This window comes from Zootoca vivipara, chromosome 3, assembly GCF_963506605.1.
Source record: "Zootoca vivipara chromosome 3, rZooViv1.1, whole genome shotgun sequence".
NCBI classification, from domain to species: domain Eukaryota; kingdom Metazoa; phylum Chordata; class Lepidosauria; order Squamata; family Lacertidae; genus Zootoca; species Zootoca vivipara.
Window position 1 is genome coordinate 84,699,619 of NC_083278.1, and position 14,167 is coordinate 84,713,785.

General features: G+C 38.4%; 1 protein-coding gene across 1 annotated transcript in view; it reads right to left on the minus strand.

Moving 5' to 3' along the window:
* The window catches only part of KIF6 (kinesin family member 6), a 165,120-nt gene that overhangs the window by 142,405 nt on the left and 8,548 nt on the right, over positions 1-14,167 (minus strand). Inside the window, exons 4-5 of the mRNA XM_035108133.2 lie at positions 5,855-6,002; positions 1,740-1,849 (exon numbers count right to left, since the gene is read on the minus strand). Coding sequence (XP_034964024.1) covers positions 1,740-1,849; positions 5,855-6,002 — 258 coding nt within the window. The remainder of the gene's footprint in view (positions 1-1,739; positions 1,850-5,854; positions 6,003-14,167) is intronic.

Below are 14,167 nucleotides of genomic sequence, written 5' to 3' on the forward strand. Positions count from 1 at the left end.
TCCTGGATTTATATATATATATTCTGAACATAGAATCGTAGAATCTTAGAGGTGGAAGGGACACAAGGGTCATTTAGTCCAACCCCCACAATGCAGGACTCCCGGTTAAAGCAACCCTCAGATTGTGTCTCTCGGTGAAACAAAATATTCCATGTGTTTATATCAGAACTACCAAAAAACAGTGCGACCCTGCAGTTAATATTTGCACCTTGAAATAGGCCCATGAAACATTCCCTAGGCAATATCTCAGAATACATCCTTTCATTTCCCCCTTTATCTTTGATTTTATTTCTTTTCTTCCAGTTAAAGACTGGCCCTGATTCAAGAATGACAGGCTACAGCATAAAACATGAACTAATAAGGATCATTACACAATTATAATATACAAGCTAAAAAATTCTTGTGACAGTTCTAATAATACAGATAATCCTATTAGTAACTGGCTTCACTACATCACCACCCCCTGCAAAAAAGGCTTATCAAAGAGGCATGCCTTCAGCTGACACCTAAAGCTAAACATTGTTGTCTGTACCTAAGAGGTGAGTTTGTATTCCAGAAGTGAGGGCAGTCCATTAATGGGATGCCACCACTGAGAAGGCTCTATCCCATTTTACTTTTGGCCTCCATCACACAGATCCTAAAATCCAAGAAGGTTGGCATAGGGAGAAATGTTACTTTCAGCATTTGGGCCCCAAGATGCTTAGAGTTTTATGTCAACTTAACAAAGAGGAAACTTGATCGTTGTGAACTTGTAAACCTCATTTAGACCCAAGATTGTGCATGATTGTGTGTGTTTCTTACCAAAACAAGGCCTCATATGTTAGGTTTTCTTACTAGTTTTACAGCTTGGCTGATGCAACCAAAGAATCTGTACAGTACAACTTGGCTAATTCTGTTTTATGCATATTCCACCCAGCTTTAAAGAAGTCTACAAATTCCATCTACTTAGCCAAATGAAAACATTCTTTGTTTATAGAAAAAACAAAAATCCTGCTTCTGCCTCCTCTCCATCATTATGGATAAGTTAACAGTACTTTTCCATATCAAGGTCCAAGTTAGGACTAATTCCTATGGATTTTAGACATTTTTACCTGTATTGGAGGAATGGAGACAACTTCTATAGATATAAAACTAGTAGGAGCAACTTGAATGATAAGAAACAATATACTGAAGAGTATTAATAGTTTCCTCTCTCAGTCCCCCCCCCCTTTTTTAAGAGGGACAGTTTGACATTGGAGACCATGACATAATACTATCTAATCAAACTCATACATATTTCTGCCACTATGGAAAAAGTTGTACGTATTGGTTTAAAAAAAAAAGCCAGGGTGCAAAAATCCAAGTGTCCAGTAGGAATATTTGTCAGGTCTAATTTTCTTAACTGTCAATGGTGTCTAGAAACCATTACAGCCCTTTTCAAATCACAGATATTCTTTGTTTTAGATGTATCTGTGAAAAAATGACATCTCTGTAAATTCAGAACTATTTTCAGAACCCACAGCAACCCCTATTAAATACACATTTTAATTCAATTGTTCCCACTAAATGAATGTGATCCAACATAATGCTAAACTGACACATTTACTTTCTAAAAGGTATGGGAAAGGAAATACATTAAGAATAACCACACCTAAATCTGAAAGCACCTGTGGGTTTTTTAAAAGAAAAATGTAATTGGGCATCTAATGAAGGCTGGATTTTTTGAAAAGATTTGTGATTTTTAAAAATGTTTCACTCACGGCAAATCTTCTAGTCTGGAGGCTTCATGCCGCGGGTCCAGCAGATCATAACCACACTCATTATAAATTTCTAAGTAGGAAATTTGTGTTGTGTATACTTTGCTGCTATCCTGAATTGGAAGAAAAATAAAAAAGATGGGATCAATAGTTATCTAAAAACCTAGGATACACTGACAGCACATATTTTGTGTTATTTACCTTCTTACAATATGTCCTTCTTTGAAAGGTTTACACACATTATTAGAAGGTGGTTCCCCCCCCCCATTTTTATTATAATGTTTCATTATAAGCATTTTGGCATACTGAAAAAGACAGTAATAAAATTAAGAACAGAACATGGTAAGACTATAACAAAAGAGCAAAAGCAGCACAACTGGTTACTTATTAAGCTTCCTCAAAATATGTTATCACATTTATTTAATGGTTCCATACTTGTACAAATATATATGTTCCATGTCTCTTTGAACGAATCTGTCTGAATTCTCCTCTTGAATTGCTTTGTTGGCTCAGACAATCTGAAAACTGATGGGGAGCAGAAAACAATAGTCTGCTGAAAACCTACAATCTTTCATTTGGGAGAGAGCCCAAGAAAGGGATCTTCCCCTTTGGACCCACATGGGGAACAGCATCACTTCTCACTGCTTTAGGTAGCTATCAGTATCGGTGTGACATCAGCCACCAGCCCTCCAATCTCCATGTGCATCTCTGAACCTTCAGACTAAAGAAATGGCACAAAATTGCCATCATTAATAGGTCTGAAAGCAAAGGGTCAAGAATTAATGTGAGTTTACAGAGATCAGCAACAAGCAGCACAGCATTACCAATGATGGACAAGGATCAATGAAAGACAGTTTGCTGTCCATTACCAATGCTTCTTTGCAATGTGCAGCCTCAAGAGAATACCGGTTGTGTTCTAAGTTGTGATCCGTTCATGTAGGACAGTAAAGAGCCCAGTAGGCCTGGCAGTGCCCCACAGGCACTGCTATACATCCTAGATTGCACAATAATTATTTGCAACTTGTAGAGGTTCCCTGGCAGAACATCAGTGTGGAAAGGGTCTCTCTGAAGGTAGAAAGCCAGAAAACAACTCATATTGCCCCTTTGTTTGGGTATGAAATATGATCCTATCAACCAAGAATGACTTACTGAGGTGGTGAGTTATTTTCTATTTTACTAGGCTGTCTGCTGTAGGAAGACACGGAAGGTTATGGATATTACAAATATTTGGGCAAGACAACTCACTGTTACTGTTTCCCCCTTCCCCAAGGCCCGCCATGGACAACAAATTACAAGGGACACCACCTCTACAGAGATACACATTTTCCACTCCTACCATGCCATGGTTGGTGTTTCCGCAAACATTATTCAAACCATACACAAAAAACTGGGATTGGCAGTGTAAGAGAGAAATGTGTGTCCATCGCAGTGATTCCTTCCTAGATTGAGCTTTGCATTCTGAGTACCTTGGATTTAACGTACAGTTCCTTCAAGATAATCCACATTTCAGTAAATTTACAGTACAGTGGTACCTCTGGTTAAGAACTTAATTCGTTGCGGAGGTCCGTTCTTAACCTGAAGCACCACTTTAGTTAATGTGGCCTCCTGCTGCCGCCGTGCCGCCAGAGCACAATTTCTGTTCTCATCCTTCTTAACCTGAGGTATTATTTCTGGGTTAGTGGAGTTTGTAACCTGAAACATTTGTAACCTGAATTGTTTGTAACCCAAGGTACCACTGTAATAAGCTTTCCACTAGCTGTTTCTAACAGCAAGGTAGAAGCAGGGAGCAGATGGTGCTGTGGTCTAAACCACTGAGCCTCTTGCGCTTGCCTATCAAAAGGTCGGTGGTTTGAATCCCCGCGATGGGGTGAGCTCCCGTTGCTCTGTCCCAGCTCCTGCCAACCTAGCAGTTTGAAAGCACGCCAGTGCAAGTGGATAAACAGGTACTGCTGTGGTGGGAAGGTAAACGTAATTTCTGTGCGCTCTGGTTTCCGTCACGGTGTTCCATTGCGCCAGTAGCGGTTTAGTCATGCTGGTCACATGATCCAGAAAGCTGTCTGTGGACAAACGCCGGCTCCCTCGGCCTGAAAGCGAGATGAGCGTCACAACCCCATAGTCGCCTTTGACTGGAATTAACTATTCAGGGGGCCTTTACCTTTTACCTTTACCTAACAAAGCAGTTAGAAGAAAACTGAGCTGGAAGTTGCATGCACCTCTAAGGAAATGTACATATGCTAGGACCTCCAACCAGGAAGAGATGGGAGAGTGCCAGCTCCCTGCCTAATGTGCAAGAATACACTGAATAGCTTTGCCTAGCTAGAGATCCCATATGTGGGACCACAGACCATGAAGACCCATTCCCGTACTAAACTGAGGCTATCCAGTAAGTGAAATTTTTTCCTGTTTTAAAATTCTAACCTTTTAAACCCACTTATGTATACATTCAGACTAGTTCTATGCCACCTTTCTGCCAAACAGAGATATTGGTCAAGGCTTATAAACCAAAAACTCTTAACTCAGTTGCAGCTTGGATGAACAAGCAGTGACAGTAAATAATACCCGAGAGTTTCAACTCAGAAGGACATAAATGTTCCACTTTGGCTTTGCCTCTATTGGTTAATGAGGTGATACAACTGATATTTCAACATATAAACAGAATTTCATTTTCTCTTCTGTGGAATATGGCAAAATACCAAGGTCCTTTCATTTCCTGTTGCAGAAGAATCATTCTCAGACTGTCACATCCTATTTGACAAGAATACTAACCTCTTCATTAACTTATCAGTTCTCAATCAGTTTAATAAAGTTTCCACAGTGCTTTGTTCCCTAGATTCAATTAACAAAATCCTTTACTTCAAGTTTCATCTTGTTTGAGAGAGCATAACACCAAGCTCAAACCTGTATTCCAAGTATTACTAAGAAAAAATACTAAATGCAAAGCAGATTGCTACTCAGAATGTTAGGGCCAGTGCAGACATACTTTCAGCCATGGTTAAGAGAGCACGAGGAAGCCACATAATTACATGCTACTTTTAGCCATTTTAGGGGGGGGGGACGGCAACTGAATTAGTCAAAGGATGCAGAAATATCTAAAACATACAAGGGATCCAAAGGAACAGGTGCAATAAACTAAAGTAAAATTGGGCATTTCATAGTAACTAACCTTCTAATCCTAAATATATTCATATGGAAGTAAGGCCACATCAATAATAACAGGATTTACTTTAGGAACACAGAACACTGTATCTCATAATTCAGCCATGTCTGTAACCAGCATAGCAATGAACATTCACCAGCAGTGCCACCTGTGGAGCAGCTGTAAGCTATGTCCTATGAATGGCATTCACCCTTCAAGGTCTTTGATGGGATCTTGTTAACTAGTCCTTTTGGTCCAGATACCATTTTTAACAGATCTAAAAATGTTAAATTCAGAACAGATGGGAAAGCGTCTCTTGAGAAAAATACATTTCTGCACAAAATATTTTAATTGCATTTTTACTGTTCACAGATTTACCTGGTTCATGTGGTCTGCAGGTGCAGTTACACAAAGAAAGTTGCCTAATATCTACCCTTTCTTTGCTAAGTCAGAATCAATGAATATCATATCATGCATATCATTCATAAGTATTTCAAATATTTATTGAACAATAAAAAGGCCCACAAAAATCAGAGAGAAATTTGGACATTTCTGTTTCTGAATACTTACAGTTCAGCAATAATGTTTTAATACAGTTTTAAGACAGACTGTTTATCTGGTTCTGAACCAGTCTTCTATAGAATCTAAATCAGTTTTTTCATGAATGGTTTGAAAATATATCTCCAAGGACTTCTATCTCAGCCTTATTGAGGTTTTAATGACTAAATGAACCCTGGCAGCAAAAACCAAAAAGTTAAAAATGAAATAAAAACATATTTAACATCTTAAAACCAATTAAAAGTATCTAAAAATTGAGAACATCTAAAAACTTTTAATAACCATCGCATAACATCCCCACACAGATAATAATTTCAAGGCAACCAGATATCATGACAAAATCAGTATTTTTTCCCTCAGCTATATCATTATATTAGTTAATGAAATGTTTTAAAGAAAAATGATCAGAGAGAATGGCCTGTACCTTCTGCAACTGCTGAAATATGTAAGATAGTGTCCGTGGAATTATGCCCCTATCACTGTAACGTTCTGCTCCTCCTGTAATGGTAAAGGTCTTGCCACTGCCCGTCTGTCCATAAGCAAATATGGTGCCATTATAGCCAGCTAGAGCACTGAAAGTGGAGGAAAAAAATATGTTATCTATGGAATATGAACATCGGTTTATAAACCTTCACGCTCTGATTAGTGTAGCCATGGAAATCTTTGCTGGCATGACTGGATATTCCTTACATCTTTTAAGATGAAAAGTAATGTCAACCTTTTTTCAAGCAATTTCCCTTAATTTAACACATTTTTGAACGCTTTCATGAATATATGCATTTTTATACACACTTACCCCAATGTATGCAATTTTGTACACATTTCTTGGCTGGAGAACTGCACAGCAAAATTCAATGAAGTGCAAATTTTGAAGGCCGGCTATGCTTTGATTCTTATATTGTCCTGGAAAGTGTGGATATGGTAGCTTCACCTTTAAATGTGAACTGAATCAAATACCCCCTCAATCCCTACTGGTGATACAGTGTCATTTCTAGCAGTAGCAAACTGTAGGGGGGAAAAGATGGCTGCCTCCATCTTCCTGAAGCTATTTTTACATTTAAAGAGGTTTTTAAAAGAAGTATGGAATAAGAAACTCCTTAGAACACCTTGCAATTGATTCCTCCCTCCTAGGTAAAAAACAAAACAACACCTTATTGCTACCCAGAAAACATCACTGATTACCCCCTTCCAACTGCCGGGGGGGGGGGAATTTCCAAAGAAGGAGAGGGATCCCTTTTCACAGTCTGAATTTTATACTAGCTTTTGAGTACACTGTTTTAGAAGAAACCAATCACCATTTCCAATTTCACAAACATGAAGTTCTAAATGCAGAAGACAGTGCAAAATGTACCCATAGGTTACAAAAAGGTCCTACATACCTTCTCCCATAATTCACATATATAAAGATTTTTTCTTGGGTGGCAATGTACATACAGAGTCTTTGTTTTCAAGTCACATTCAAAGTGAGACATTACTGTTATAAGCAATATGGGGAAAAGAGAAGTGGGAAGAGAGAGGGAAGATAGTAAAATGTCATTATTTTACGTCGTATATGAAGGAAGCTTTTTTGTCAGCATCACATGAATCGCTACTTTTCGTTGGCCCAGGGAGTGGTTGGTTGCAGTGTGTGTTGTTTGGTGGGGGGGTGTTGCTGGATGAGATAAACCAGGCATCCCCAACCTGCGGCCCTCCAGATGTTTTGGCCTACAACTCCCATGATCCCTAGCTAACAGGACCAGTGGTCAGGGATGATGGGAATTGTAGTCCAAAACATCTGGAAGGCCAAAGGTTGGGGATGCCTGAGATAAACCATATCAACTGTATGCTGTTTCGAGGGGGGTTTGATCTCTGTCTTGTTAACTTGCATATGTAATGATGAATTATGGCTTCTATCATATTCCTGCCAGCATATCAATGAAAACATTTCAGCTTGATAAAGTCTCTTGATAAGACTTACTAGTTTTCAAAAGAAGATTGTATTGGGTTTGTTCAGCTCAAATACTCAACATATGTTATGTAAAAGAAGAGGGGGAAAGTATTTTTGTGCACTCTGTTTATGAGTAAAGTTATAAATAAGCCATGCTTTAAATTAAAAAAAAAAGCAAAACCTTCATTTTCTTCCCTAGGATGATGGGGTCAACAGTGAGTCTGGTGGCATGAGAAAGGCAAAAGGCCTCCAACTCATTTATCTGGAAGCCTAAGCATTTGCCTACAATAATCTACAATAGCAAAATATCAAGGAAAAGAATACACAACAAGATGCCAAAGAAAGCCAGCATCTGCTGAAAACAAAAATACAGTACCAGAATTGTCAGAAGTATTTGTTTTCTGCCTGGTTATTAGGCATATATTCCACCTTTATTAGGCATATATTCCACCTTTGTTTCAAAAAGAAGTCATGGGGGGTGTTCTATGTTATATCATGTTGTCAGAGTGAAACAGTTGTTTGTTCATTTTAGGATTAGTGGAATATTTTCAGGCTTTATAGCATTGCACCCAAACTGGGTCATTCTTGAGTGATCAGTTTCTTGGGCTTGGTCCTCACATTCTCACAACTTCTTACTCTGTCTTGCTGTAATTAATTGAACCAGTTTATTAAACCAGTTGTTTGTTTGTTTTGTTTTGTTACATCTAAAGTGCAAAACGGCAATTTAATCGCAGTTTACAAAATGTGATATGATTAAACTAGGATACAGCTCTGTAGCCACATTTTGAACTGTCAAAGTTTCTGGACTATCTTCAAAGTTTGCTCCAAGATGAACTACAATCATTCAAGATGGAACTGATGTTGAGGATAGGTACATATTCTCTAGGAAAGAGCACCTGAGTATCCAAGAGCAGGGATAGATCCAGGAATACTTCCAAATTGCACATCTGCTGATTCAATGAAAGTGTAACCCTGCACAGAACACGTTGCACATCTATTCCAATGTCAGGTTTGAACTTTCCCGGATAGAGCTTCAGTTTATTCACCCTCATCTCGTCCAAATTGCCCCAAATGAAGTCATTCCCACACAGTGATGGTGATGGTGATGATGGTGATGCCAACAAAACTTAAAAATCCAGCCAATTGCCACCACAAGAAGATATGGATTAGGACAGTGATGGCCAAACCTGGCCCTCCAGCTGTTTTGGGACTACAACTCCCATCATCCGTAGCTAACAGTGATCAGGGATGATGGGAATTATAGTCCCAAAACAGCTGGAGGGCCCAGTTTGGCCATCACTGGATTAGGAGAAGAAAGAGTCAAGTAACTAGCAAAAAGAGAGCTAGGCAGAGAAAGACTAGGCTTGTTCTGCAGATGCCGTTTTTGGAAGTTACAATGTGACTAAGAGACTGGAATGCTTTTCTCTTAGGCAGTTGAGCTTTAAAATGGTTACAGAATTGCTTTATTTGGTTAATTATATCTGTACCTCAAACAGAAACACATCAAAGACATAATCCAAAAAAGTAAAATGAATTGTAGCAAGTTTTTTTGTCATGCTACAAAGTGTCATAGTAAGGCATTCATGAATTTGTGACAGGGTAGCATGTTGTACAGATATGTAAATTGCTTTGGCAATACTGTCTAAACCTAACTGAGTAATCCTTCATGGACCAAATCTGATTTCAACAGACATAAAAGAAATGAGGGAATTCTGATTGGGGAAACAAAGACTTGGAAGTACTGAGTTAAAATAATCAAGTTAAAAGTAAATTGTAAAAATTTTCCACTTTATAAGAGAGGCCTTGAATGGGTAAATGGGGCCTTCGGATCAAAAGAAACTTAACTACTCCTGCATTATACAGTCCTGCAATAGCCATTAAATGAGGTGGCCCTTCAATAACTATGGAGCAAGGTAAACAGAGGACAATTACGAAGAAAGATACTGTGGAACCTTGGTTCTCAAACTTAATGCGTTCCGGGAATCCATTTGACTCCCAAACTGGTTTGAAAACCAAGGCACGGCTTCTGATTGGCTGCAGGAGCTTCCTGCAGTCAAGCGGAAGCCACGTCAGACATTTGGCTTCCAAAAAATGTTCACAAACCAGGACACTAACTTCTGGGTTTGCAGCATTCAGGAGCCAAAACGTGCGAGTACCAAGGCATTCGAGAACCAAGGTACGACTGTACATACAAACTTTATTTTTCACTCAAGAACTAATCAAGTCTTGAAGTATTTCAAGCTTTTATTCAGGGAGCTTTTTTATTTTTGGCTAAAAATAAACTGGAGATCAAAGTATGTAAAATACATGCTGATGAAAGTTGTCAACTATTAATATTTCAATCACACTCCTTCCCTAAACTATTTTTCTGGCATCTTTGTACTTCCATTCTATCCATCATAGATACCCTTTAGAACCAGAGTGAAATATGGCATAGTACTGCCTAATTCAACTTTTAAGTAGTAATGCTTATGAGAAACATAAAGTTTACCCTCACTTTAAAGTTTTGAGACAGATGTTTTCAAGGAGATACATTTAAATATCTTTCCTCATTTGGAGATAAAAGTTATTTTCATTAAAATAAACAAAATATCTCATTATTACATCTTTTGTCTCCCTGCCAAATCTGTAGCATAAACCCTATTTAGCAATGCTCTTCGTTTCACGGATATGTCCAGTTCTTTATATATAAACTTAGTAGCATGGATTTTTCCCCCCAGTGCAAATACATACTGCATGCATTTTTTTCCATAAAAGCTGTCAGAAATTGGCCTGAAAAAGATCTGCAATGTTTATAATTTAAGCAGTTTATATTAATTTGAATGCTTAGGCAAGCTGGAATTTGTGTCAAAATAAATCTTAAAAGATACTATGCCTTATAATAGCAGTTTGAGGGAAAACATAGCAATCCTTGATACAATTTCAGATCTGTGGCTCCATAGCTGAGTGTCTTTTAAAAAGCACACACTTTAATCTTTATAGTTCTGACACTTCATTTTTCAGTGAGATTTAAAAAGGAGGAAAGAAAACAAACCCAAAACATGCTAAATAAAAACCCTATAATCATGTCAAAGTGGTATTCAAAAAGGGCATTATTTTCTTCCCCCACCATGCTGCAAATAGACTCTACCGACCTCGATGTCAAGCCACCTACACGAATAAGAAGAAGGATGTGATGCATGTTTGTCTATTGTATGGCTTCACCACTGCTTACTAAGGGATATCAAAAGATCAGGAATGGTAATGCCTTCCAGTATATCATTGGTTCTCAACTACTAAATCATTGGCTGGAACTAACTATAGACCATCCTGCTGGTTCCAATGAGGGTGGATTTTTTACTTATTTGCCAGCCCTAAGTTCCTATTCCAGTTCTTCTTTCTCCCATATTTCATAGAGTTAGAGAGGTTTTTAGGACTCACTCAATTCCTTTGATTTTAAATTATAGAATCATGGAATTGTAGAGTTGGAAGGGACCACAAGGGTCATCTAGTCAAACACCTTGCAATACAGGAATCTTTGCCGAACATGGGGCTTGAACCCACAACCCTTAGATTAAGAGTCTTGTGCTCTACCAGTTGAGCTATTTGGTTGAGTTGCAGATGCTGGTGTGAAATTATGTCCTTCAGAATATGACTGCCGCACACCCACACCCTGAAAGAGGTAGGGTACTTTTCACTAGTGAAATCTCAAAGCAACCAGTTTGAAGACACCCCCTGCTCCCCTTTCTGTTTAGCCAGCCATTGAATCATGGAGTGTCTTGTTAGACAAGCAAGAGAGGGTAGTGTCAATGGCAATAACTGGGAAATGTAACAGTGGCATTACAGAATCTGTCAGCACAAATTTTAGAGCGCTACGATTCGTCCCAGAGTATTTCCTCTGTGTGCGGTACTGTTATCAGAAGCTTTAATTCCTCTGACCACAGGCATTTTATAGTGAACTATTATTTGTTATTGTTTAATATTTCAGATTTCATGCTACAATATTGAGAGTCCAATGAAAATGACATCTTAAAATTAGAATATTTAGATATAAGAGTTTAAGTCTGAAATCTTCAACATTTTGGAGAACAAACAAGGAAAGAAAAAGCTTCTAGCCAAAAAATCAGGGCCAATTCTGTGGTCAAATGCCAGTTGGCAAGAAAAGTGCAGAAGCAATTGGAGGCTGTGGCACCAGGACTTGATGACTTGCCCACCAATCTCCACTCTCTCCTCAAAGTGGTTCTCCCATAAAATTAGTTGTTGTCCAGGATTCTAGGCAAACTTGTGTAATGTTTTTAAGGTACTGATCCCAGTTAAGCAATATATCACTTAGATCCACATGCACAAAAAAAGATGTTTGGCACTTGCAGTTTAAGTTGCGATTTCAAAAGAAGACAAACTTGTGTTACAACAAGTTACTGTGGTTATGCATTCTTTAAAGTAAGCTACAATAACACAAAATTCTGCAAACTCCAATAATAAATATTCTGGTCAGAATATACGAGACAGAGTGCACTTAGCCAGGTTAGGAACGTGCTGTTCCAGATGCTGTGTAAATATAAAACTAAATGACAACTCTTGTTCCAAAGAATTTACAGTCCAAAATACCAGAAGCAATAAATGATCTATAACTGGAAAACTGACAATATCTTTCTTTTCAGTATTTGGGTAGCATAAGTAAGTTTTAAAAACCTTTTATTCATGTAGCCACTGTGTTGGAAACTATTTTGTCTGCCAGTTAAATCGCCCAGCAACCTACTGTACCAGCAAAAATCACCTACATGTCCAGAATCAACATGCTACAGCTGCATTCAATCGAGCCACAAAACAAGTTCAAGAGGACGGAAAATGTGATATGCTACACCACAGCTGAATGGCTAGGACAATGAACAAAGAATAATGGGCAATAGATGTTCTTTGTGGGAGAAGGCAACGAAGAGTGACACATACTCTCCTACACTACATGCAAAATAAAAGCCACCTTCTCCTTCATGGTTTGTTTTATGTGTGAATTAGCATTAGGCATGGTAGACCAGGGCTGCTATCATAAAACCAAAAAGTGGGTTTTCATCCCTCATTGTCCTAGTTAGGGAACCGCCAGAAAGCCCTTGGCACTGGACCTCAGTGTCCGGGCAAAACGATGGGGGTGGAGACGCTCCTTCAGGTATACTGGACCGAGGCCCGTTTAGGGCTTTAAAGGTCAGCACCAACACTTTCTTAATTTTGAGTTCTTTTCATTTTAATACAGCATCCATTTAATATAATAGCAATACAATAACATAACATAACAGCTCTAACATAGCTCAGAGAATAGGCTGACTAGCCAACAATACCTGTGTAATAAATTCAAGACTGGGTACTCATCCCCACAACTGGGTGTGCTAGTTAAATTCTACGACCTTCCGACTTCCTGGTAATTCTATGGTCACTAGTCCTAATCATCATATGGGCATCTGACCATATGTGACAGAAAAAATTGCCATTTGAATCTCACAGTATAATCTCGTCTGAGCATTCTCCAAGGTCCAGTAACTAACTAGCTAGTTAGCGCACATGGCTTCTGCTGTTGCGCATCTTGTTCTTGTAAGTGGTATGCCTTGATGGCATGCTGGAGCTCTCTAGGGGATTTTTTTTTACATATATAAAGTAAGTTAAAGAACCATTAAATGGTTAAATTTCTTCAATCGTTGCATGAGTTAAGTGTCATGAGATCAGTTGCTCTATATTCATAATGAGTTTAAAGTGCTAGAAACCAACACTGCAAACCATCATTTTCATTCTGATTTGCATACAAGGACTTTTAAGTTGCACTTAAACCAGTCCTATGTTGGATGTCATAGGAAACTGATTCACCAAACCGGGTAGTCTCAAGTAAAGAGTGCAGGTGGGGAAGGGAAGGGAAAGAGGAAATGCTCAAACTGATAGCTTGTTTCTGCTCCATTAAACCATTGTTTGTTGGAACAGCAATGTTACCTATGAACCAGGCCAGAAAGCAATATTATATTTTAGGAGAAATGTTTAGAACAATGGTGGACAATTGGTAGGTTATCGGACACATTCACTTCCTGAGGCAATTTAATCTGGCCCCTAACAGAGCTATTAAACATTACTCAAGGCAACAACACTGTCCACAGTTTCACTTATAAAAGAAAAAAATGTTTTAAAGTTCTAAATAAATACTCAGGATCCTGGCAAGTCATGAGAAGTTCAGTTAATATGAATAAATACAGTTCTGACCCTCTGACTACTATTTGGAGACTTAACAGGGGTGTCAGAGAATACAGAAACTGCTTATCACTTGTTTAAAATGTCTACTCTAGCAAAAGACTAGAGAACCAAGAAATATATGAAACAAGAAAAACAATGCAGTGACTTAACATTACCCAACCTGGTACCCTTCAAACCTCTGGTTTGCTAGTATAACTGAATTACTGTATCATGAAATGATGCACGTCTTAAAAGTGTATCACCAACATGAAAAGTTTGGAAAGCTCTGGTGTAATCTAAGGAAATCAGAAGATTAAAATTCCAACCTCACAGTGGGGCTTGTTGTCAAGTAACCACGAACAGAAGTGCAGTCTGAAATAGTTAAACAAATGGAATGCTGCAACTAGGGGGAGAAGTTCAAAGAAAGACAAAAATGGGGTGGTGGTGATTTAGCTCTTCATCCTGCCAACAAGACACTGAAAACCTCTAATTAGCATCATGCATGTCCTCTCCTTTTATCATATTTTGACATTGTTCTGGATTTATTCTGTTGTAATACTGAATTTAGCCTCCCCGTGATCATATGACAAACAGCCTTGGAATGCTACTGAAGAACTGCAGAAT